General features: G+C 42.0%; 1 protein-coding gene and 1 pseudogene across 1 annotated transcript; both read left to right on the top strand.

Moving 5' to 3' along the window:
* Positions 1–949: 949 nt before the first annotated feature.
* Positions 950–12,205, top strand: LOC129065090 (melanoma-associated antigen B4-like; annotated as a pseudogene).
* Positions 12,206–16,652: 4,447 nt separating this feature from the next.
* On the top strand, positions 16,653–17,713 carry LOC129065088 (melanoma-associated antigen B3-like). Its single transcript, XM_054566348.1, is given in 2 exon segments — positions 16,653–17,586; positions 17,589–17,713. Coding segments are annotated over 2 exon segments (1,059 nt in total).
* The last annotated feature ends 9,750 nt before the right edge of the window (positions 17,714–27,463 follow it).

The raw sequence follows: 27,463 nt of genomic DNA, 5'->3' as shown, positions 1-27,463 counted from the left end.
CAAGTTGGAGTTTACCAGTTCATTACACAGATGAAGAGACTGAGCCTCCTGGCTTTCGCTAATATGTCTCATTGCACACGACTATCAAGAGAAAGGGTAGGAAGTAGAACCCTGGCCTGAATTACTGTGAAGTCTACATTTTTCCTCTGAAGCCGAGGCCAACTTTGTTTCCCATCATTCACCTTTCTTCTCACTTCTCCCAAACCTATCTTAGGTAATGAAAAAAAGGAGTCTGGGCCCTAAACACAAGATTGAAATACCTAATAGAGTAATAAGCATTTTGAAATAATTGAGACATGTGAACAAAGGAGATAAAGAGATATCATTTTCTGACAATATGATCATTTACATATCCAAATTCAGTGCACCTCAAAAGTTTAGACTCTCACTAAAACATTCTGGACAGCATCTTCTGGATAGAAATTTAAATCTACTCAATCAGAAGTTACACCAGAAGCTGAGTGTAGCTGGTAAAGGAATGAATACCATGATGCATTCGTTTTTCATTATGAAGACATCTGTCCTGTGGCCTGTGCCTTCGGGTAATGTGCTTAACTTGCTTCATTTCTGGGACAGGGAGCCATTCTCTGGAGTGTGCAGTAGAGAATCTGGTCCAGAGTTTACAGACATATGGTCTTTACAGAGAGGTTTGAATCAAGAAATAAGAGCCATAAGGAAGATTCCCTTTTTGGTCTGGGGAGAGAAACATGCCAGCCAAGTTGTCATCATGTGCATCCCCTCACTTACTCTTCATGGCTCTTCAGGAGTTGTGAGGCCACCGTAGCAGCATAACCTGGGGACATGAAGGGGAAGGGTCCTAGTCTCTGACATATATGAAAGTGAGGACCCTGAATGAGGAATGAGGAATGTACCCACGTAGAATAGTGTGGCCTATAAATGCCCGACCTGGCTGTCACCCCTCTGAGTCCAGAAACAGCCTTGACAGGATATGACTGAACCTGATTTCCGCTTCAGAGGTCAAAAAGGCAAAGACCTGGTTCTGAAGTTCATGGACTCTGGTGAGCAGAGGCAGGATTTCCAAGCTGTGCCAGGAGGAAGGTGAGTACCATACAGTGTTCAGAAACCACTACACCCTTATCACTGGAGACTTCCCCCAATTCTTTCTATTCCATTGACATGAGAGATGCAGGAATAAATGTTAGGCGGAGAGGGCCTCACATCTTTCTCAGGGGTAAGACAGGGGTTGGAGTGTGGTGAGAGGGTGACCACCCACTTTTAGCAGAGAGAGAAACCTTAGGCCTTCACACAAGTCAGACTTAGGGTACTGAGTTGGAACTCTCAGAGGGACCACCATCATAGGGCCTCAGCCTGCACTCAAGACTTAAATCCCCAGCACTGGGGGTGGGACTGAGGCCTCTCACTCCTGTTTTAACTTGCTATTGTTTCATACAGCAGTTCTAGCTTTTTAACAAAATGAATAGAAACCATAGAGGCTACCAGAAGCACTCACAGCCTCCCCCAGGAACACCATCCTGCCACAGAGTGGTACATTTACTACACTCTGTGAACCTACATTGACACATTGTTAGCACACAGAGTCCATAATTACATTAGACTTCATATGTGAGGTTGTCCATTTTGGGAGTTTTACAGTGGTATCATGACTGATAGCCACCTTACAGTTTCGTGCAGCGTAGTTTCACTGCCCTGGAAATGCTCTGTGCTCCACCTATTCATCCCTCCCTACCACCTGACCTGTGGAGATCACTGATCATTTTACTCTTCCTATGGTGCTGGCTTTTCGAGAATGTCATATAGATGCAACCATGCAGAACGTAGACATTTAAGATTGCCTTGTTTCACCTAGTCAAATGTATTTAAGCTCCCTCCACGTCCTTGTAAGGACATGGCTTGGAAGCTCATTTGTTTTATCTGGAGGCACCACGGTTTAGGTATCCATTGACCTGCTAAAAGAAATCTCGGTGGATTTTAAGTTTTTTCAATCATGAATACGGTTCCTATAAACATATGTGTGCAGGGTTTTAAAATTGTTATTTATTTCTAATTTTTCAGTTACAACTCATGTTCAGTATTATCTTGTGCAGGTGGTTTTTTGTGGATATATATTTTCAGCTGATTTTGGTAAACACCAAGAAGCAATATTGATAGATAGTGCAGTAAGATAATGTTTACTTGTTTTATGTTAAACAAAGATGTTTTAGTGATTTATGATTGACCTCCAGAAAGCTATACACAGGTAACGTACACAAATTGATTACATTGGAGAGCCTTGTGGAGTCCAAGAGCAGTGCTCTCGAGAAAGCCTGCTGCGGCGGTCCTGGTTAGAGCCAAGGTACAATATCCATGCTCCAGGTGCCCACACCATCACATCCTCCCCCTTCCAGGTGCATCATCCAGGTGAGAAAACATACCATGTCTAGAGTAAGACCCACAATCTCAAGTGTTCTCAGTCCACTGCTGCAAAAAAAAAAAAAATGTCCTCTTCTTATTTCCTTCTTTGGGGGTGCTACCGTGGATTCCCCCATGGCTTGCATCCCTTACAGCCTCAAAGATCCCCATGCTCCATCATTACTCCTACAGGCATTTCATGCACAAAGTCTGAAATAGGTTTCAAAACCCAATGTGAGAAAGTGCACGTTGCTCTGAAAGTACAAGTTGCTCTACGGAGAGTGAACTGAAATACCTTCCATTCAGGAAGTTGGGGATGTCAATGCAATTCCTGATGCAGAAATATTAAATGAAGCTGCCCATTATGGAAACATATGTGCAGAAAGCTGTGAAACAAAAGTACAGGGAGCACTTCCCTGAGCCCTTAGGAGAGCCACTACACTCAAGGAGCTGGTTTTTGGCCTAGATTTGAAGAGTCAAGCACAAATGTCAATCCTATAACTTTGTCTCCAAATTGCACAACACCAAAAAATGCAACCTGAGCGATGGCAGGGGACTTTGCAAGAATGGGCTTCTGATTATTTTCCTGAGTGTGATCATCTTGAACAACAGCTATGCCACTGAAAAACAAATTGGGAATTCCTGAATATTTAAGGCATCTGTAATTGAAGGTGGCACTTTACTTCCTCTTTGGAGATTTTTGGAAACTTGTCGCCTAAGATTCAGGGCAGAAAAAAATATTACTTAAGAACGTGAAGCAAAAATTCTCCAAATGCAAACTTGCAGAATTTGACAATATATAACAAAACTATGCATTTACCTATGACCCAGTTAGTTCACATTTTTAAGACTTGTCCTAAATACACATTCACAACAATAAGAAAATACATAAATGTTAATCAATATATTATTTTTTTAAAACCATCATATACCCACACTGTACTAAGTAGCTGTGAAAATGAATGAGTATGATCTTTGTAGATTAATATGGGATGCTTTCTTATATATACATATAATGGGTGAATTTTTGGCTAAAGTCTTTGACACCATGCCCAGTCTCCCATTTCATTATGAGGAGGTTTTGAAAGATAAAAAAGAGAGAACCTGAACCAAAGCTGCAGCCTGGGCTTGCTTAGTACTGCAAAATCAACACACAGCCTAGGAGCCCAGGGCATCTCCTGAAACTCCTCCCATCAGAGGCACAGTCTTCAATATGTGGTTAAAGAAGGCAGCCAGTCTTCTAACTAATGAGTAGCCAAGGTGGGGCTCCTGGGAACAGAGTACATAACATCTCTATGTTCTCGTACAATATGGGTAAATTGTAGATTTGTCTTTTCTTTTTTTCTACTTTAAATGTTATTACTTTCAAGGTGAGGATTATTTAGCTCCAAAACCTAAGTTTATGAGTGTCATGGATCATACATTTATTGGAGATTATCAGATCATACATTTACTGGAGATTATCAGGTTGAAAATAGGAATTCGGCTATTATGTAACAAATTGAAAATCCTTGGATAATTTCCTGTTATTCAAAGCAAGATAGCACAACATTGGAATATGGATTTTTGTGAAAAAGGAATTTATCCTGCAGTAAAGTCTGCATGAGCATGAGATACGGAAAAAAATGACACATAATCAATTCTTGGTTTGTTTCCTTTCAGTTTCTTTGTAAAATTGCAGTATGTAGATCTGGATTGGCTCAGCCTATTCAAGAACGTAGAGGAAATTAAATCATAATAAGTTTGATATCTTGTACACTCCCTCTATACATGTCCAAATATTAATTGAGCATCTGCTCATTTGAAGATTCCTGACTAGCACTAATAATATTAAGAAAAATAAACCTTACCTGCATCTCCCACAGGATTTTAGAATCTAAGAGCAGCTTTCATATGAAGTACCTGGTGAAATACTACATCAAATGTAAAGAACCAGTAAAATGAAGAGGTTACAATCAGGGAGGGAAATTGCAGATGAAGGGTGTAGTGTAGATGTGGTAAAGCAAGGCAATTAGAGACCGGAAAAGTGAAAGTCATACAGTGGGAGGTAATTTGAAGTTCACAGCATGCGGGGCAGGATGAGGCTGTGATAATGGTGGACAGGGGCCAGACCCCCAGATAGTGGTAATCAAATAATACAGATTTATTTCTGGAATGGAAAACTACCCTTACCAGTTACTTTGGAATTGTGAATAAACCAAAGAGAATCTCCACTGGGGACAGGGATGGAATGCATCCTGAGCTCCTCTCCCAGTGCACATGACCACAGTGCACAGACAAGGTGTTCTATGCACTTCATCTCCAGAGAGTATCTGCAGAATAAGGGTGATAATCTGAGATTGCAAACTCAGAAGCCATGGGGCTGGCACTCTTTGTTGTGTGTCAGGGAATCAGAGCCCATTCTATTAAAACAGCACTCAAAATCTTTCAATTGTGTTGCTGTTGTTGTCATTTACCCAACTCTAAGAGAGGTGTAGATTTTAGGTGGTGGTGAAATTAATGAAGATAGGGGAGGTTTGTATGAAAGGGCAGCTAAGAGGGAAAAAAGACTTAGACATTGAACCGATTTCTAGTAGATTTGAGTTGTATTCAGCTGCAAAAACACCCCCACACTCAAAATATGACTTAACAAGAGGAAATTTACTCAGAGTTTCTTTGTAGAAAGCATTTTGGACTAATTTGGTGTTCCATGAACTAAAATGTCACACATTCTCCTATATATACTGGATTTTTTAATCCTTTAAGGTGAGTATTATTTTTTCATGTCAAAATAATCCTAAACATGGACATAACAGACATTGTACAAAATATAAAATCTTTACAGGAACTGTGCTTTGTGTTTTACGTACATAAACCACAATCTATGAGCTCTGCAAAGCAGAGTTTACAAACCCCTATCACAAATGCAGAACCTGGGGCTCACAGAGTGTGCTAATGTACCTGAGTTCGTACAGTGAATAAGTGACAGGCTGGGACTAGGCTACCTACTTTGGGATGGTCCAAAGCTCACACTGGTGAACTCCTTCCAGCTGACCATGTGTCAGTCAGTTCACTAAAGTGTACTACTCCAAAATGTATCTCAAGTGACAAAAAGTTAGACCCTGTGACCAAAACACTGCATAGGCTTGCCTAACCAGAGCATTAAGAATACTAAAAAAATGAGAGATGTGAATGAAGGAGAGATCAGTCTTAATGACAATATGATTATTTACATATGCAAAATCAGGTACCCTGAGAAGGTTCACTGAGGCCCAGGAACATCTGGCTTTACCCTTCTAGGTAGGAAGTGGATACTTGGGAACTTCCCTAAGCTTTGTTGGTTAAGAGAAAGAATATATCAGGTTTCTTTTCCCTGACAGCACAGCACATGTCCTGGGCACCGATTTGTGCTGCAGTTTTCCTAATTTTACATCACTCAAGGAATCGTGGCCCACTTTCTGCAGATTTGCAATAGGGAAATGGCTCACGTGTTTGCAGGGAGGTTTCATTTCCCAGGAAGCCTTTAATCAACAAACAGAAGCCATGCTGAGGACTCCCATGACTGAGGACTGAGGAAACAATCACCCCAAAATTTAGGGATCAATCTAAAACTTAAGGAGGTTTACTTCAGTAGAAGGAGTTGGAGGCTCTGATATACATGGTGAAGACCATAAGTAAAGAAGACAAAAAGGAAGCAGCCAAAACAGTAAGGTCCTAGAGTTGCACCCCTTTTGTCTGTCCTTGGACGCCTCGAAGAGACGTCACCCAGATTTCCAACTTGGAACACTCAGGAAAGTGGGATATTAACGTAACATGAGCAGAGTCAGGAAATAAAGGCCGAAGTTACAAGACTGGTCATCTGTCAAAGTAAGGACCCTGAAGCGGACTAAGGGTAACACCCACAGCATAATAGGAAGTATCACAAAATCTCCTCTGTTGTCATCACTGGGAAGCCCCTGGCAGAAATGTCAGGCTGACTTGAGCCTGGGAAGTCTCGGGGAGGTGAAAGCCACCATGTGATGTAGGCAGTTTTCATCTGGCAAAGAGAACGACTGGTTCTCTAACAGGAATCCATCTATATGAATATCCTGTGTTATGAGGGGACACGAAAAACCAGAGGGGCAAGGCAAAAACCAGAGTGGCCACATAGAGTCCAGGATTTTCCTTAGCCTTGGGAAACCCAGAAGCGCTACCACTGAGGAGTCCACGCCTTCCACGAGGGTGGTCTCGGGGAGGGAAGGGTCTTGCCTAAAAGGATCGAATCCTAGTGCTGCAAAGGCAAGAGTCTTGCATATAACCCATGCAAGGCAAGGACACTCAGTGCTGAAGAATAAAATCTCCCCCCAGAAGCAGGACCGTGAGTGAGGACCTAGGGCCCACTGACTCCTAAACAACGGGGTCCCGCGGAGCCCCGTGTGGCTCTCCGTTCTCAGGCACCGCGGACAGCCCTGCCGGATAGGACCCACCTACTTCCGCTTGGGAGCGAGGGCCTTTCCTGTAGCGCGCTGTTGTCAGCTTTCCAGCTGAGGGCGGATTCTCATAACGGTCCTCGAGTCAAGGCGGCAACCCTGAGTGGGAGCTGCTGAAACTAGCCCTCCCAGAGTGAAGGTGGGCGCCCCTATCCCTCCTCTGCCATCGTGCTTTTGAGAGGCCCCAGGAGAGCCGTGGGACTGAATTCGGCCTCGAATGTGTATGTGAGTGAGAAGGCCTTCCTTGCTTTATGGGAGTAACCCTATTCAGCAGACAGACAACATGTAGGTCCAAACTGCCTTCAAGATGAGGGCCTGAGTGCTTAAGAGCCAACCTGTGTCCTAAAATATGGCCGCACAGAGCAGCAACCCAGCCCTCAGTTCTAGGAGGCACCAGGCAGAGGAGACAAAGAAAAAGCGAAGTAACATCCCCTCTAGCGGTAACTGAGAGAGACGAGGGCTGCCCCCGCCCACTCCCCAACTCAGCAAAAGCGACCCGGGCTGAGGTGACAGGCTGAGCTGGGCTCTCATTTCCTCTGGCGGTGGTGAAGGCATTGGTTTATTGGAGGAAGCCCAAATCTGAAAAGGAGAGCCAGTCCCTAAGGGGATTCAGGGTTGTGACAGTGTGGAGGATGGCGGACCCTGCCGAGAAAGTAGGTGGAGGGCACCGGAAGTGTCAGCCCTCTTTTCGGCTCTGGGAGGTTGGGCATGTCTCCAAGATCAGTTCCACTTACTTCTTCCCAGGCCATCTCAGGGAGAGGATAGATTAGGTCAAACGGGGCAGCCTCCTTTCATGGGTGGCAGTGTTTCATGCTCTGCCGTTTCTCAGAGATACCATTTATGACTGTGGGCATGTGCCACACCATACAGTGGGACCCCAAAGAATCCTCCCTATTTTCCATGCTGGCAGACCTTAAGGATAAGTGTCATACAGGAATGCCCATCAGTCATCATCAAGGGAAGTAGGGAAGTGAGAGGAGTGGTCTCAGCTTGTCAGAGAGAGAAATCATGATGTTACCATGAGTCAAATTTAGACCTTGAATTGGGATCCTCTGTGGATCCTCTGTGCACATATGTCCTCAACCTGTTAACAGCAGACCCCACTCTTGGGAGACCAGGTTTGGTCCAATAAGGTCACATTCATATCTTCCAGTTGGGTCTGGAGGATGTTGGATCTTACTCTGACAAATTTTCTGCCAGAACCCCAATTGAGGAATATGAGAGAAGGCTCAAGGAACCAACCATCCCTGAATAAAAGGGATATCTCAGTGTCCATCTCAGTCTTTTGCTCTCAGCCTATGAAATCTCAGGGATGGGCTGCCTGGTTGAGCTTCCCTTTATATCAAGTCTAAGGGAGGTGAGATCCTTAATCTGTAGGTCCAGCCACCAGTTAAAGAAAGGAGAGAGGTGCCAGGCCTTACAAGGAACCAAGGTGAGGGGCTTGACTGAAAACTTTGGATCCAAATGAACTCAGGAGCTATGGAGCCCACTAAACTCTCAGCAGTGGGTGTCCCCTAATACACAGGTGGACTGAGGTTCCCCTCCACTTCCTGCTCCTGGGTCCCAGTGAGTGTTGAAGTGTCAATGTCAGAGTAGCAGGGGGAAGTTACCCAGGCTCTGCCCAAGTTGATGTGATAATACTGAAGGTGAACTGAGAGGAACCCATATGCTAGAACAAAGAGGGCTACACTGACACTGCCTGCTGTCATTTGAGTAAAATCAAGGCAGTACTGGTAGATCCCAGTGTAATATTCACTCTAAAGTTTCTCTGGTTACTCTATGGGAATCTTAGGGTACAAACTGACCTGAAGAACAGGAACCTTGTAGGTTTCTAGTGTAGTGACCTAAAGAAGCCTGCAGACGCAGCCTTCTATAAAGCCAAGGTAGAATCTACCTTTTGAAGGTGTTGACATCTCTTTTTTATTTTATTTTTTTATTTATGGTGCTATTGCCATTTTCCTAACTTTTAACCCTTTGCCCCCCTCATGCAGCATGCCCCACTTCTTCCGATGATCCCCTGTGCTTTGTTTATGTCCATGGGTCATGCATGTAACTTCTTTGGCAACTTTGTTTCCTATACTTGCTCTTAACATCCCCTTGCCTGTTCTGTAACTACCAATTTGCACTTCTTTATTTCTTCACCTTTTTCCCCACTCCCTCAGACCCTCTTCCCAACTGGCCACCATTTCAATATTCTCCATATCTATGATTCTGTTTCTGTTCTGCTTGTTGGCTTAGTTTATTTTTTAGATTCAATTGTTGATGATTATGTATTTTTTGCCATTTTAATGTTCATAGTTTTGATCTTCTTTTTCTTAAATAAGTCCTTTTAACATTTCATATAATAATTGTTTGGGGATAATTAACTTCTATAACTTTACCTTGTCTGGGAAGCACTTTATCAGCCCTTTGATTCTTAATGATAGCTTTGCCGGATAGAATATTCTAGGTTGTAGGTCTTTGCTTTTCATCACTTTCAATACTTCCTGCCAATCCCTTTAAGCCTGTAATGTTTCTTTTGAGAAATCATCTGACAGTCTTATGGGAACTCCTTTGAAGGTAATTTTTTTTTTGCTTTTCTTTTGCTATTTTTAAGATTCTCTCTTTATTTTTAACTTTTGGCACTTTAATTATGATGTTTCTTGGTGTGGTCCTCTTTCCGTCCATCTTGTTTGGGACTCCGTGCTCCCTGGACTAGTATGCCTATTTCCTTCAGCATATTAGAGAAGTTTTTTTATTATTTTTTCAAGTATGCTTCCAATTTCTTCCTCTTTCTCTTCTTCTTCTGGCACCCATATGATACAAACGTTGGCACGCTTGAAGTTTTCCCAGAGGCTCATTACACTATTCTCATTTTTTTTTTTGATATTTTTTTCTTCTTGCTGTACTGATTGGATGTCTTTTGCTTCCTTATGTCCCAAATAGTTGATTTGATTCTTGGCTTCATCCACTCCACTATTGATTCGTGGTAAATTTTTCTTTATTTCAGTTAGTGTCACCTTCATTTATGATTGCATCATTTTTATGCTATCGAAATACCCACTTGAGTTCTTTGAGCATCCTTATAGCCAGTGTTTTGAACTCTGCATCTGATAGAGTGTTTATGTCTATTTTGTTTGGTTGTTTTTCTGTAGTTTTGTTCTGTGCTTCCATTTGGGCCATATTTCTTTGTGTCCTCATTTTGACATCCTTCCTGTATTTGTTTCTAATATTAAGTAGAGCTGCTTTGACTCCATGTCTTGGTAGCATGACCTAAAGTAGTAGGTTTCCTCTAGGGTCCAGTGGCACAGCCTCCCCTCTCCCCTAAACTCGGTACCTGAGTTACACTCTCCTTGTGGGCTGAGTACTCCTTCCTCTTGTAGTTGAGTCTTGATTGCTGTTAGCAGGTCAATTGGAGAGATTTCCCCAGGCCAGACAGCTGGTAGGGCTGGCTGTTTCCACTGGCCACCAACCACCTCCTTGCATGGCTTGAGGAGGTGTTTGAGCGGTGGTGGTCTGCTGTGGCCTGTAGCTGTCAACTGAATGCGCAAGCTCTGAGGTTTCCCCAATGGTGCAGGCCAAGGTCAGCCACCATCTGTGTTCTCTCTGGGGCCTCATGGCATAAGCTATAAAGCATTCTGCATATGACAGCTGCTGGTGCCAATCCTGGAGCCATTCAGCGAGACGTGCAGGGGTTGGGCTCAGCTGTTGTTTGTTTGAGCAGATTTAGGAAGGTCTGAAGCCTCCACCTAGCCCAGCTATTGATATAGAAAAACCACTGTTACCAGCTTGGGTGGGCCCTGAATTTGGATGGGATGGAGCCTTAGGTAATCATTAGGGCAGGGCTAACGTTGTGAGCCAGGTTGATGGAGTTCAGATATGGTGTTGTCCATGCTGTGGCTCTGTGTGTGGGAGGGCTAAGAAACAATGGATGCAGTTCTGTCCAGGAGAAAACTGTCCTCCAGCTCTCGCCCTATCACCAGACACTTCAGTTCCTCCTCGTATGCCACTGGTGCTGGAGTGCAAAGGGAAGGAACCTGAGTGAGTTCATGTGCAGGGGCCCTCCAAGAGGAAATGCCTGAGATTCCTGCCGTTTCTTCTGCCAACCAAACCTCCACTGGGTTTACAGCCAGAAGTTATGGGGACATATTTTCCTGGCACTAGAACCCTTGGCTGGGCTGGGATCCCGTACTCCCAAGATATCCCTCCAGTTTATATCTACCACACAGTGGGTTCGGGACCAGCTTATTCCATATCTCTGCTTCTTCATCCCTCCTACTTGTCAGGATGAATGTGGTTTCTTTAATTTCTTCATTGTCAGTAGAAAACATAGAGCTCAGTTTTCTAATAGTCCTGAGTGATAGTTGTTCTGTAATTTAGCTATAATTTTGCTGTGGTTGTGCAAGAAGGAGATCCTCATTTACGTACATCTCCATCTTGACCGGAAGTCTCCACATCCCTTCATTCTTTATCCACCAGGTGTCCAAATCACTTCTTTGTTGGCCCACACTCTTGTCTGCTTTCCTGAAAAACATCCATCATGCTGTTGTAGTCATAAGAGTAAGCTCCATGCTTGTAATAAAAGTTGCCATAACAGAGCTGAGACCTAATGTCTTAGGAGTGCTCATACCACTACAGGAGAGGAAGAAAAGGCTGCTTGCTCCTCCTCTTCTGTTCTGCGAGACGCTTCCTTGAGCTCTACAGGTGCTGGCCCTCTCAGGCACCACTGAGTGCCCCAACCAACCATCACCAGTGCTTCTTCAGGTGTTTCATGTGAAGGATCTGCTGTAAAAGCCAAGGGCTGTGCTGGTAAAAGTAAAAATTCTTCCAGGGCATCAATTTCTACAAACAGCTCTGGCCTAAATATTCTATCTCAGAAAGTGAATAAGTTGGTAAAATATCTGCTCCATTGGGATAAAATGAAGGAGCTCATTAAGAAGGCAGACATGCTGAAGGTAGTGCACAAATGGTACAAGAAGGACTTTTCTGATATTCTCAGGAAAGCTTATGAGCACATGGATCTAGTCTATGGCCTAGAATTGCAAGAGGTCAAGCCCAAAGGTAACTTCTACACCTTTATCTACAATCAAGATAACACCAGCGATGAGAAGTTCAGCACAGCTTGGAGATTTCTTATAAAAGGGGTTCTGATGCTTATCCTAAGTATATTATTATTAAATGGCAACTGTGCCTCTGAGGAGGAGATTTGGGAATTCCTGAATATGATGGGCATCTATGATGGAGAAATTCACTTCATTTTGGGGGAACTCAGGAAGCTTATCACTCAATATTTGGTGCAGGAAAAATACCTGGTGTACCAGTAGGTGCTTAACAGTGATCCTCCATTCACTGAGAAAAAGGGAACTTTGCACACTGTTGGTGGGAATTTAAATTGGTACTGCCATTAGAGAATAGAATTTGTAAGTTCCTTAAAAATTGTTAAATTGGAACTATTACATGTTACAACAATCTCACTTTGAGTATGTATCGAAAGGAAATGAAATCAGAATCTCAAAAAGATATCTGCACACCCATGTTCATTGCAATGTTATTCACAATGACCAATTATGTAAACCACACACATATCTGTCAACAGATAAATATATAAAGAAAACGTGATATATACATACAATTTTTTAGCCTTAAAATTGGAAGAAATCCTGTCATATTGGACAACATGAATGAACCTACAAGATAGTAATCTAAATGAAGTCAGTCAGTCAAACAACAATAAATACTTCATGATTCCACTTATATGAGGCATCTAAAATAGTCAAACAAGTAAAACACAGTGTAGAATGGTGGTGTCAGGGGTTAGGTATAGGGAGAAATGAAGAGTTGCTGTTCAACGGGTATATCAGTTATGCAAGACAAATAAGTTCTAGAGGTCTGCTGTAAACATTGTGCCCATATTTAACAATAGTCCATTGTGCACTTGAAAATTTGTTAAGAGAGTATTGTCATGTTAAGTGTTCTTACCGCAGCAAAAATAATGAAGTTGATTGCCTTGCTCTCTCCCGAACTAAAGAGTAAGCTGATTAAGTGTAAATACTTGGAAAAAAATAACTTATCATGTAACCAGGATGTAAATGGTGCAGCCACTTAGGAAAAAAGGTATGGAGGTTCCCCAAAAATTTTAAAAGAGAACTACTATATAATTTATCAGTACCACTTCTGGGTATCTATCCAAAGAAATTGAAATTGGGATTTTGAAGAGAGATTTTTGCCTATTATTCACAATAGGCAAGAAATGGAGGCAACCTATATGTACATTTATGGAAAACAGATACAGAAAACATGGTATTACATTCAATGGAATGTTATCCAGACTTAAAAAGAAGGAAACCTTGCCATTTATAATAATGGAGGTGAACTTAGAGGACATTATGCTACATGAAATAAGCCAGACAGTAGAATAAGTACATGATACTAATATGAGGAATCTAAAATAGTCAAACTAATAGAAACAGAGTAGAATGGTGGTTTTTCCAGGGGCTGGGAAGCAGGGCAATGGGAAGGTGCCAGTTAAAGGGCACAAAGATTCTGTCATATAAGGTGAATAAGTCTTAGAAATGTATTCTATGCCATAGAGCCTGTAGTTTACAATATTTTAGATACATTATTGACAGAAAGGTAAATGTTCTGTTCATTGTTCTTGTACTTCCAATATAATACGTACATACATACATACGTAGAAGAGGAGAAAACTTTTGGAGGCAGGGGATATGTGTTTAAAGGTGTATTCTTATCTCCAAACTCACCAAACTGTACATATTAAATGTGCAGAGATTTATATATGTCAATTATACCTTGATATTTTGATTTTAAATAGAGAAGATATTTTATCTTATTTGGGGTTGTAGTCTCAAGACAGTGCCTAGGATATACTAGGCCAAAAAAGAATATAAATAAGGAAAAGAATGTCAATTCTTGGTTTGCCTAATTCCTTCTAGTGTTTCTTCTTATAAAAGTAAAAATTATATACCTAGATTTGCTTAGAGTAATTGGAAATATAAGAAAAATTAAATCTTAATAATGAGACCTCATGCTCACTCTCTGGTTTATTTCCTAATCATTAATTGTGAATGAGAGCTCCAGAAGAATTCATGCCAGTGTTGAGGATGCTTTCAAAAGTAATAAAAAAACCAACAACATTAAAACCCAGTTCCTGCCCATTAAACTTTAGAATCTAGGGCTTGCTCTCTTATGAAAAGATGTGGACATATTCTCTATGACTTAAAAAACAAATAAAAAGAAAAGATAAAGAAGGGGAGTAGGTTTGAGGTGAAAGCAATCAAATGTAAATACTTTGAGGCCAAGCAATTTGGAGTGTTACATACTGCAAATCCCTCAGTGAGGGGTAATATAAGTGAGGATGCATGGCGGGCTAAGGGAGGCTGTGGGAGTGGAGATCAGAGACTGAACCCTCACTTAGATGGAGGACTCTCTCAGAGATGAAAGATTAGCTTGCAATGCAAAAATAGTCTTTAACATTCACTTTGGCGTTGTGGGTAAACCAAAGACATTCTGCACCTGGGGTTGGGATGAAGGTGTCCTTTGTTTTCTTCTCAGTGCAATTGAACACAAAGGCCCTAGTACATGTTGTATGTACATCATCACATGGAAGGTTCTGAGCAATAGGGTGAAACTGTCTTGAGGTGGAATGCCCAGTATCCATATGCTGGACTGGCACTATTTACCCTGAGATGGGTAGTCAGAGACTGCTCCGTTAAAAAGGTTCTCAATTAACGTATCTTGTATGTAATTTGGAGAATGCTAAGCAGGGTCTAGATTTGGGCTGGTGGTTAAATGAATAAGAAAATAATGGCGATTAAGATGGAAGGGCAGCTGTGAGGGAAGATACAAGTCGTTGACAAACTTCCAAGAACTTTGAGTCGTATTCAAGGGTGACAGACTCTCCAATAGATGATATATTATATCCTCTGATGAGAACATATTACATAATTGTCCTAGTTCAGCAGCATTTTGGTTGATTGCAATTTCTGTGTCTTAGAGTTTGGGAATATCCTTGAGTTAACTGGTCTCATAAGTGACAAGGTTGGCACAAGTCTCCTGGTCTGAATTCCTCTCCAGCTCACACAGTTCATTCCACTCCTCTCTGTTTAAAGTAGATCTTGTGCTCCTTAATACTCCAAAATGTATTTCAGGGAATAAAAACAAGGACTCTGTGTGTTAGGACAATAGAATGAGCATACATAACCAAAGCAACTAAGAACACCACAAGAAAATTAAAGTTATGCATAGACAGGAGAAGAAGATATATTCAGTGGCAATATGATTCACTGCATAAGCAGGGTCAGATAACTTCAAACACAGGGATCACAGAGCCCTCCTGGTCAGGTCCTTCCTGTTAGCACCTAAATCAGATAAAACAGAAGCCAAAAGGCTAACTCTGACCTTTGAAAAGAAAGATAAATCATCATCATTTTTTCCTGGTTCACCAATATTTTTCCCCCAAGGATGAAGTACCAGAACTGATCTGAAGTCTAAGGTGAGGCTCTGAGTGTGGACTTCTGAGTCCACACCCACTGCCAGAACTAAAGTGGGCCTAAAAAGTCTCGCCTCTGAGATCCACAGTGGAAAGTCTCTAAGAGCACTTTGGACAGACTGAGTGAGGAAGGCCTTGGTCTAAGATACTTGCTCTGATTCTTCAGATCAAGGAAACCTCAGTCCTTACTAGAGCAAAAGGGAGGGCCCTGGGTGCTAATGAGGCAATCTCTTCCCATTAAAGATGAAAACACAAAATAACACCCCTACTCTCAGTCCTGGGAGTCTCCAGACAGAGGTAGTCATTTGAAAGGCCCTGATTTACCCAGGAGCTCAGAGGTGAGGGCTCTGTTTGGAGGTTGGTAGAGGAAGGAGACTCTGGCGTGCGTAGATATCAAATGAGGACCTAAGTGCGGACTTAGAGACCACCAGAATACCTGTCAGTGTGAGCCACACTCATCATTTCTGTCTGGAGAGTCCCAGACAGTTAAGTGTGTTGGACTCATTGAGCAGTCTCAATTCTGGAGAGACAGGAGATCCAGGGGGAGGATCCTGAATTAAGGGTGCTGGTATCATCCACCCCCCAGCCAAAAAAAAAGAGTAGGAGAGAACAGAGAGTTCCCCTCTCCTTGTTTGCTGCACTGAGGAGCCCAGGCCTGGGTATCAGATATATGTGAACCCTATTTTATTTTCATAGTATGTTGTTGGTGAGAGCATTTCTGAATATAGGGACATCAGATCCACAAAAACAGGTGTCTAGGGTCTTACCTAGAGTGAAGGTGAGAATCCTGAATAAGAACTGAGGACCACACTGAGCTCAGGACAATGAGTCCCATGGAGCGGTCAGCAGTGGATGACACCTAGCAAGGGTGGTAGGTTGAGGGGCCCCTTTGTTTCCTTTTAAGATGCCAAGATGATGAGGGCCTGGATTTAAGGTGTAAATTTAGACCAGCCTGGGGGGGGGCATGCCCTGTCAAAACCTGATATGGTGGTCTTGAATGGGAGCTAGGGAGACCCCCACACTCCACAGCAGACGGGGCTCCACAAAAATTAGACCTGTCTACCACTGCAGTCAAGCCTAGTAAACACTGGGCTGGGCTGTTCAGCTGTAGCCTGAGGCTCACTTTAATGATTTCAACAGGGCTCTCAGAGGACAGGTTGGTCAGAGCAGGAGCCCCGTAGGTGCCTAGAGCACTGCCCTCCAGGAGAGCTAGGGAAGTGGCCTTCTGAATGTCAAAGTAGTATATCTGTGATGAAGGTGCTCATACCTTCTCATCTTCTCCTCTCTCATGCCCAGATAACGTGCCATCCCACTCACACTCCTGACTACTGTCCTTGAGAGTCATCATGCCTCGGAGTCGTAAAGGAAAGATCTGCATCCGTGAGGAACACCACCTGGCCCAAGGTGCAATCCAGGAACAGGGGGAAGCCAAGGAGGAAGCACTGGTCTCCTTATCTCCTCCTCCTTTAGAAGCTGTGGAGCAGAGGAAACCTGGTGCTAGGTCACGTAGTACTGTCAAGTGGCCTCAGAGAGCCCAATCCACCATCACTCAACCTGCAGGTGTTTCAAGCACAGGGTTATCTGAAGGAGCCAGCTGCAAAATGGAGAACAAGCCAAGTTCCTCCAAGGCCCCGCCTTCCCTGGTGCAGTCTCAGAGAGATCGTCTGACTGAGATGGCCAGTATGGTGGTACAGTTCCTGATGCAGATGTACAGAATGAAACAACCTATTAGGAAAGCAGATATGCTGAAAATTGTCAATAAAAAATACAAAAATTGCTTCCATGAGATCCTCAGAAGAGCATCTTTCAGCATGGAGGTGGTATTTGGTGTTGACTTGAAGGAAGTTGATGCTACACAGAATTCCTATACTCTGGTCAGCAAAATGGATCTCCCCAACAATGCAACGGTGAGGAGTGGCTGCAAGGGATTTCCTAAGACTGGTCTCCTGATGAATATCCTGGGCATGATCTTCGTTAACGGCAACTGCGCCACTGAGCAAAAGATCTGGGAATTCCTGAACAAGATGAGAATATATGCCGGAAAGAGACACTTCCTATTTGGGGAGCCCAAGAAGCTCATCACACAAGATTTTGTCAAACTCAAGTACCTGGAGTACCGCCAAGTGCCCGACAGTGATCCTCCACATTATGAGTTCCTGTGGGGTCCAAGAGCCCACGCCGAGACCAGCAAGATGAAAGTGCTGGAGTTTTGGGCCAAGATTAATCACACCGTCCCCGACGCCTTCCCCTTCTGGTATGAAGAGGCTTTGCGAGATGAGGAAAAGCCCAAGCCACCACTCCACTAAGAACTCACACCAACGCCATGGCAGTGATCCATCCAGGGCCATGTCCACAGGCTGCACCCACACTTGGTGAAGCTGAGGCCGAGTCTTCATGTTGTGGTTGAAGAGAGCAGCCAGTGTTCCAAACAGAGGAGAGCTGGGTGTGACTGAGGGAACACAAGGTATGATACCTTAGTGTTCCTAATCTGTGTGGGCAATTTGGAGACTTATCTGTATTTTTACTTTCTCCTGTTTTTCAATGGATTTAATGCTAATTTAAGGTTTATCTTTCATTATAAGCTAAGTTAATTATTTTAGTCACATGTGTTTATCAGTTTAAGAGTGAGAGTTTTGCTGTTTTGTACAACAAATTGAGAAAATTTTCATTTTGTTAAGTAATCTGGTGCAAGTTAACATATGCATTGCCTTGAAATTAAATATATAAAACAATAAAAGATATGGAATTACTAAATAGTAAAAAATTAATATTGTCAGTATTGCCTTCAAATCCCTTTTACTCTGTGCTTTCTAAAGTTATTAATAGGAGTGCGTGCCTAACTAATTCAAGAATGTAGAATTAAACTGTAATAAATTAACCTCCATGCTCGCAGGCTCATTTAATCCCCAAATGGTAATTGCACATCTGCTGTTAGAAGGCTCCATGCTAATACTGAGAGAGGTGAGAAGACGACATGGGCCATAAAAATTATAGCGCTGAGAAATAGCTATCATATTGGGGGAATGGTAGTATACAACGTAAGACGCAAAAACCAAGTGAAAATACCGGATAAGAATGGAGAAAGGTGGTTCCAGAGAAATGTAGTGAAGTGTTAGTGCCCTCGGGTGAGGCAGCGTTGGATCTGGGGGGTAAAAAAAAAGTCCCTTGATGGGAAGGCAGTTCATTTACCTGGATGGTGGTCTAGATGATGCTGCAAAAATCAAGTGCAGAGGCCAGACCCTCAGATAGATGGCAAGCCACAGAGTTGAAGACGAATTCTGGAATGGGAAAATGCACTTAACAGTTACTTTGAAATTCCAAATAACCCAGCCAGAAATCACCTGGGTCAGGGATGGGACATGTCCTGTGCTCTAGTCCCAGTGCAGGTGAGCACAGTGTGCAAGTTATATATTTTAAACACAAGGTCTCCAGGGAATCTGAAAAGCAATAAGTGTAATGTTCCCTTTAGGAGGGAATGCCCAGAAATCTTTGGCCTGATACTCTTTGCTTTGAGCGGCAGGAGTCAGAGTCTGTTCCTTTAAAAAGACATTTGTATTTGGTTAGATTGTGTGTAATGTGACCAACTCTTGGCAAGGTTAAATTGTTGCTGGTGGTTACATGAATGAAACTAGGAGTGGTCTGGAAAGACTGGAGCAAAGAAGCAGGCAAGACTTTGATCCTTGAAACATATTTTGAGAGTTTTTTGGTACATCTACTGAGGAAGTCTACCTCACTCTAATGGACAATGACCAACACACTCAAAGACGGGGAGGTGGGTAGAGGAATATAACTGACTTCTCCAGACTAAGCAGCATTTTGCCTGATAGCGTTTTCTTTGTCCTAGAGCACTGATAGTCTCTGACATCTCCCAGATTAAAAACTCAGTATCAGTGTAAGGGGTGACACTACGGGGGACAAATTAATCATAGTAAGAACTGGCATCGCTTTAAGTCAATACAAGCCAAGCACTTTGCATGCATTATATACATTCTACTGGCCCCCAAGTTGGAGCTTTTCAACCCCATTGCACAGAGGAAGAGACAGAGGTTCATGGTGTTTGCTAATGTGTCTGATTGCATGTGACTGTTAACAGAAAGGATAGCAACTAGACCCTTGGACTGAATTAGTCTGAAATCTACATTTTCCCTCTCAAGCTGAGGCCAACTTTGTGTCCCTTCATTCCACCTTTCTTCTCACTTCTCCCAAATGTATCTTAGGTGATTAAAAAAATGAGTCTGTGTCCAAAACACTAGATTGAAATGCATGCCAGAGTAATAAGCATTTTTAAATAATTGAGGTGTGTGAAAAGGAGAGAAAGAGACAGCATTTGCTGACAATATAATCATTTACATATCCAAATCAGTGCACCTCAAAAGACCAGGGGCTCACGAAACCATTCTGGACAGCATCTTTAATCTCAAACAGAAGGTGCAACAGGATAGAAATTTTAATCTCAAACAGAAGGTACACCAGGAGCTGAGTCTAGCTGGAAAAGGAAGGAATATGTTGACGTATTATTTTCTCATGGACAGGACATCTGTCCAGGGGTCTGCCTGGGGTTACAATGCCCCTATCTCACTTCATTCCTGAGCCAGGGAGTCATTCTCTGAGGAGTTTGCTGTAGGGAAACTGGTCAAGAGTTTACAGAGATGCTGTCTTTACCAGAAAGTTTTGGATCAAGAAAGAGGAACCAGTACAAAAATTCACTTACAGGACAAGGGAAAGCAAACTGCCAGGCAATTGTGAGCCTGAGCATCCCCTCACTTACTCTTCAGGGTTCTCAGGGACTTGTGCGGCCACCCTAGCAGGATAACCCGAGGTCAGTAGAGGGAAGGGTCCTAGTCTCTGACACATATGAAGGTGAGGACCCTGAATGAAGAATGAGAGAAGCACCCACACAGAATAATATGGCTCATAAACACCCAACACAACTGTCAACCCTCAGAGTCCTGAAACAGCCTTGACAGGATATGACTAAACCTGATTTCCACTTCAGAGGTGAAGAAAGTAAAGAACTGATTCTGAGGTTTGTCGGCTCAGACAAGTAGAGGTAAGATTTCCAAGGTGTTCCAGGAGGAAGGTGGGTACCATAAAGAGTTCAGAGACCACCAAACTCTTATCCGTGGAGATCTCACCAAATTCTTTATATTTCATTTTCATGAGCGATGCAGGAATAAATGTCAGGCAGAGAGGGTCTCACATCCTTCTCATGGATAATAGGGGAGTTGGTGTGTGATCAGAGGGCAGAGACCACACTTTAGCAGAGAGAGAAATCTTAGGCCTTCACATGAGTCAGACTTAGGGTACTGAGTCGGAACCCTCAGAAGGATCACCATCATAGGGCATCAGCCTGCACTCAAGACTTAAATCCACAAACTGGGGGTGAGACTGAGGCCCTTCCCACCTGTTTTTACTTGCTTTTGTTTCATACAGCAGTTCTAGCTTTTTGGCAGACTTAATAGGAAGCACAAAGGCTACCCATATACCCTCTTACCAGAAGCACTCACATCCACCCACAAGAACACCATCCTGCCACAGAGTGGTACATTTAGTACAACGTGTTAACCTACATTGGCATGTTGTTAGCACACAGAGTCCATATTTACATTAGATTTCATTCTTGATGAAGTACATTCTGGGAACTTGACAAGGTATCATGACTTGTAACCACATTATAGTTTTGTGCAATGTAGCTTCACTGCCTTAAAAATGCTCTGTGCTCCACCTATTCATCCCTCCTTACCTCCTATTCCCTGGCAGAAGCTGACCTTTTTACTTTTCCTATGGTGTTGGCTTTTCCAGAAAGTCAAACAGTTGGAATGATGCAGAATGTTGCCTTTTAAGATTGGCTTCTTCCACCTAATAATACATATTTAAGGTTCCTCCATGTCATTTCATAGCTTGACACCTCATAACTTTTCTCTGGAGGTGCCATGGTTTAGAAATCTATTAACCTGATAAAAGACATCTTGGTTGATTTTAAGTTTTGGCAGTTATAAATGCAGTTACAATAAATATATGTGTGCAGGGTTTTAAAATGTCATTTATATTTAATTTTTCACTGACAGTTTACATTTAGTTTTATCTTGTGCAGGTGCTTTTTGTGGATATATGTTTTCAACTCATTTGAGTAAATACCAAGAAGCAATAGTGTTCGATAGTACAGTAAGAATATACTGACTTGTTTTATTTTTTAAAAAACATATTTCAGTGAGTTATAACTGACATACAGAAGACTGTACATATGTGCCATACACAAACTGATGAGATTGGAGAGATTTGTGGGGCCCAAGAGCAGTTCTCTCAAGAAAATCTGCTGTGGCAGTCTTGGTTAAAATCAAGGTGGAATTTGCATGTTCAAGATGTTCACACCATCACACTCTCCCACTTCCAGGTGCATCATCCACTTGAGAAATCACTCCAGGCCCAGAGTAAGACATACCATCTCAAGTGTTCTCATGCTACTGAAGCAAGGAAGAGCCCACTTCTCCTCATCTCCTGCTTTGGAAGTGCTCCTTTGGATTTCCTTGTTGCTCGCATCCTCAGAGCCTCATAGATTTCCATCCTCCATCATTACTTCTACAGGCATTTCATGCACAAATTCTGAAAAAGGTTTCAAAAGCCATTATGAGAAAGGGCAAGTTGCTCTGAAAGTACAAGTTGCTCTATGGAGAGAACTGAAAGACCTTCCATTCAGGAGGGTGGGGATGTCAATGCAATTCCTGGTGTAGAAATACTGAATGAAGCAACCATTATGAAGACATACATGCAGAAGTCTGTGAAACAAAGGTACAAGTGACACTTCCCTGAGCCCTTCAGGAGAGCCTCTACACTCATGGAGCTGGTCTTTGGACTAGAATTGAACAAAATCAAGCCCAATAGTCACTCCTATAACCTTGTCTCCAAATTGCACACCACCATCAATGTGTGTTTGAACGATGGCAGGGGACTTCACAAGATGAGCTTCCGATGACTACCCTTGGTGTGATCATCTTGAATAATGACTATGCCACTGAAGAAGAGAGTGGGAATTCCTGAACATTTAAGGCATTTATAGTGGGAATAGACACTTCATCTTTGGAGATTATTAGAAGCTTGTGGCCCAAGATTTGTTGCAAGAAAAGAAAGCTGCAGAACTAGGAGGTGCCCAAAAGTGATTCTCCATGCAATGAGTTCCCATTGGGTCCAATAGCCCATGCTGAAGCCACCAAGATGAATCCTGCAGTTTGTGTCCAAGGTCAATGATACCATCCCTGCTGCCTTCCCACCCCTCAGGTAGAGGTTTTGAAAGATGAGAAGAGCCTGATTCTAAGCTGCACTTTGGGCCAGCACTCCTTTCAATGCCAAAGAATGTCAAGGGTCATATGCAGCTGTAGTCTCTCCTTGAGTGAGGTCTGGAGCGGAGTCTTCACATTGTGGGTAGAAAAGCCTGTGGACCAGTATTCTTGAATGATACAATACATTATTGTCTTATTTTTAGTGGTAATTTTCAAGTGATGCTCTTTCAACAGAAACTCTTAAACTGACAGATAAAGGCAAATACTGTATAGTATCACTTAAATGTGGAATCAACACACACACACAAATGAACTCACAGATACACAAAACAGATAGGTGGTTGCCGAAGGCAGGGGTGGAAGGTGGGCAAAATGGGAGAAGGTGGCCAAAATGTACAAACTTTCAGTTATATAATGACAGGCCCTGGGGAGGTAATGTAAAGGGTGAACAGTAAGAGTTAACAATACAGTATTACTTGTGTGCACATAGTCAAGTGGTGTAAAAAGATCTAATCACAAGAAAAAAAAACCTCGGTAAAAATTTTTCAGTGTGTATATTAGTTTATAACAAATTATTGCAAATTTAAAAACTTCAAACCACATACATTTCATTACTCACAGTAACATTGGTCAGAATTGTGTGCACACAGTAGCTGCGATCTGTAGTTCAGAAACCTCCCAGTGCTGCAATCACTGTATCAAGTAACAGTGTTCTCACATGGAGCTCAGGAGCTCCATCCAATACCATGCATGTTTGGGACAGAATCCACTTACCAGAAATTGAAGGACTGAGATACCCACCCATTAGCCTGCTAGTTCTTGGCCAAGAATCATTCTCAGGTCATTCTTAGGTCTTTGCTATGCTATGCAGCTCTTTCTATTTTCAAAGTTAGGAAGGAGAAGCTCCCTCTCAGCTGCTGGATTTCTTTCACCATGAAAAACCCCATCCCATTTAAGGACTCACCTCATTAGGTCTGACCCATGGAGGATAATATCCCCATTTTAAGAATATCAGATTTGGAACCTCAATTACATCTGGTAAACTCCTCATAGCAGCACCTAGATTTGTATTTCATTAATTAACTGGAAGAAGGTATGTGTATACTAGGAGTCAGTAATCTGGGAGGCCATCTTGGAATTCTGTCAGTGTCCTTTCGGTATTGCAGTTGTTTGTAATTAATAGCTTTACCCAATAAAGGTACATAATAAAATAAAAACTGTTATTTGATGTTTGCTTCAAAGTAACCTGGTGACTGAGGGTGGGTATAGATGAGACAAGACTGACTATGTGTTGATTTTTCTGTTGCTGGGAAATGAGTGCATGGAGAGTTGATTACATTATTCTCTTACTTCTGCAGACAATTTCATCACACAATTACTCCAGAGCTTAAAAAGTAGTACAAAACTTCCAAAAGCTTTTTATGAAACAAGTATGACAATATTATTTAAGCCAGGTAAAGATAGCTCAAAATTACTTAATTACTATGTTACTTAAAGATATTACTTAATTCCAATATTACTTTAAAGACACAAATGCATATATCATCAATTTCTTGTTATTCAGAACAAGACAGAGAATGAGATTGGAATATGGATTTTTGTGAAAAAGGAAATTACTTCACAGTAAAGTCTGTATGATCATGAGATGTGAAAAAAAAGTAAAACGTAGTCAAATCTAAGTTTGTTTTATTCTACTCAGTTTCTTTGTAAAATTGCAGTATATGGTACTGGCTTGGCTTAGCTTATTTAAGAATGTAAGAGAATTTAAATTATAAGTTTGACTTCTTGTACACTCACTCTTTACATGCCCAAATATTAATTTAGCATCTGCTGTTTAAAAGGCTCCTGGCTAGTACTAAGAATGCTAAGAAAAGATAGAGCCTACCTGCATTGCCAATAGGATTTTATATTCTAATAGCAGTTTTCATATAAAAAACATGGTGAGGTACTCCATAGGATTCCAAGGAGCAGTAAAATTAAGGAGTCACAAGCAAGGAAGGAGGTTCCAATGAAGGGTCTAGTGTCACAGCTGTAGGTCAAGAAAATTAGAGAATGGAGAACTGAAAGTTGTGCAGTGGGTGGTAATTTGAAGTTCACAGCATGGTGGACTAGATGAGGCTGTGGAAATGGTGAGCAGGGGCAAGACCCTCAGATAGTTGGTATCAAAAGTTTAACACTTACTCCAGGAATGGAAAACTACCCTTACTATTTACTTTGTTATGATGAGTAAACCAGAGAGAATCACCACTTGGGACTGGGATGGAGTGTATCCTATGCTCCTGTCCCAGTGTACATGACAATAGTGCACAGACTAGGTGTTGTATGCACTTCATCCCCAGTGAGTGTCTGCAAAATGAGGGTGATAATCTGTGTTTGGAAGCTCAGCAACCATCGAGTTGACAGTATTTGCTATAGGTTGGGGTCAAAGCCCATTCTACTAGGATGGCATTCAAAATTTTTTTGTCACCTTGTTCCTTTTGCTATCATTTGGTAAACTCTAAGAGAGGTATAGATTTTACCTGCTGGTGAAATTAATGAAAGGAAGGTTTGTATGAAAGGAAGCTACTTTGGAAGAAAGATAGACATTGAATCAATTTCTAGCAGATTTGAGTTGTATTCATATGCAAAAACACCCTCACACTCAAATTATGATTTAATGGGAAGAAATGTACTCAGAGTTTCTTTGTAAAAAACATTTTGGACTGACTTGGTGGTTCATGTACTAAAGTACCAAATACTTTCTGACATCTACAGGATTTTTTAAATCTTTAAGGCAAAATTACTCTATTCAGCAAAGCTATCATTTAGAATGGAAGGGCAGATAAAATACTTCCCAGATAAGGTAGTTAAAGGAGTTCATCATTAACAAGCCCTTATTATATGAAATGTTAAAGGGAATTATCTAGGAAATAAAAGAAGATCAAAAACTATGAACAGTAAAATGACAACAAACTCACAACTATCAACAACTGAACCTAAAAAACAAAGGCTAAGCAAACAACTAGAATAGGAACAGAATCACAGAAATAGAGATCACATGAAGGATTATCAGTGGGAAAGGGGAGAATGGAGAGGAAAAAGATACAGGGAAGAAGCAGCATAATTGGTAGGCATAAAATAAACAGGGAGAGATTAAGAATAGTATAGGAAATGGAGAAGCCAAAGAACTTACAGGTACAACCCATGGACATGAACTAAGGCAGGGGGAGGAATGCTGGAGGATGAGGGGGTGCAGGGTGGAGGGGGATAAAGAGGAGAAAAAATTGGGACAACTATAATAGCATAATCAATAAAATATACTTAAAAAATAAATCTTAAAGGTGAGTGGTATTTTTCTTGGGTTGAAATAATCCTAATAATGGACATAATAAACATTGTGCAAAATCACAATGCATTCCAGACACCTAGCCACGTGTTCACATACATTAACTACAATCTGCATGTTCTAAAAGACAGGACTTAACAAACCTCCTCACAAATGCAGAACCTGAGGCTCACAGAGTGGCTAATGTACCTGAGGTCACACAGCTAATAAGTGACAAGGATGAGACTACATGCCCTGAATTGAACTTGTCCAGAATTCATACTAGAGCACTCCTTCCAGCTGACCATGAGTCAGTTAATTCACATCTGTCTACTACTCCAAAGTGTATCTCAGAAGATAAAGGGGAGAGCCTTGTGAACAAAACACTAGATTGGATTCCAAAACTGGAACAATAAGAATACCCAAATAAATAGAAGATATGAAAAAAAAAGAGAGAAATAAACCAGTCTTTGTGACAATATGATCATCTATATGTGTAATATAAGATACCTGAAAAGATCAATCAGGACACAACTAGTGTGGTTCAGTGGATTGGAAATTGTGTCTCAAACTGAAAGGTCACTGGTTCGACTCCTGGTCAAGGCATATGCCTGGGTTGCAGGCCAGGTCACTGGTTGGGAGTGTGCAATAGGCAACTGACACATGTTTCTCTTGCACATTGATGTTTCTCTCCCTCTTTTCCCCTCTCTCTAAAAATAAATGAATAAAACTACCAAAAAAAGGTCAATCAGGACTCACATACAGCTGGCTCTATGCTTCTATGTTTCCTAAGTCTGACTAGTGAGAAGAAATACTGTATCAGCTGGCTTTTCTGAGACAGAAAAGCCCAAGTCCTGGGCTCCTATTTGCACTGCAGTTTCCTAATTTTACATCCCCCATAAACAGGTGGCCCACTTTCTGCAGATTTGCAATAGGGAAATGGATCATGTGTTTGCAGGGAGGTGTCATTTTCCAGGAGACATTTAATCTAGAGACAGGAGCCAAGTTCAGGACTCCCATGTCTTAAGGGGAAGAAATAATCATCACAATTTATGGGGATCAAAGAAAAGTTAAAGAGGGTATCTCAGCTCAGTAGAAAGAGTCTGAGGCTCTGACAGATAGGATGAAGATCCTAAGTAAGGAAGACTGGAAGGAACCAGCCAGAATACCAAGGTCTTAGAGTTGAACCCCTATTGTATATCCTTGGAGGCCTTGAAGGTCCATGACCATATGAGGACCAACCTGATTTCTGACTTCGAATTCCCATCAAAGTGCAATATTACTGTAAGAAGAGCAAAGACAGGAAAGCAAAGGCCAAAGTTTCAGGACTGGTCATCTGTCAAAGGAAGGACCCTGAACTGGAATAGGGGTAGCACCCACAGCATGAGAAGAGGTATCACAAAATCTCCTCTGCTGTCATACTCGGAATCCCCGGGCAGAGATGTCAGGCTTATTTGAGCCTGGGAAGTCTTGGGGAGGTGAGGACATCCATGTAATGTAGGCAATTTTGGTCCGGCAGAGGGAACGATGGAGTCTCTAACAGGAATCCATCTATGTGAGTATCCTCAGTGTTGTA

The sequence above is a fragment of the Pteronotus mesoamericanus genome, unplaced genomic scaffold, assembly GCF_021234165.1.
Source record: "Pteronotus mesoamericanus isolate MK-2021 breed Mesoamerican mustached bat unplaced genomic scaffold, CSHL_Meso_final contig_173, whole genome shotgun sequence".
Classification (NCBI taxonomy): Eukaryota; Metazoa; Chordata; class Mammalia; order Chiroptera; family Mormoopidae; genus Pteronotus; species Pteronotus mesoamericanus.
This window is presented reverse-complemented; position numbering and strand designations above follow the sequence as displayed.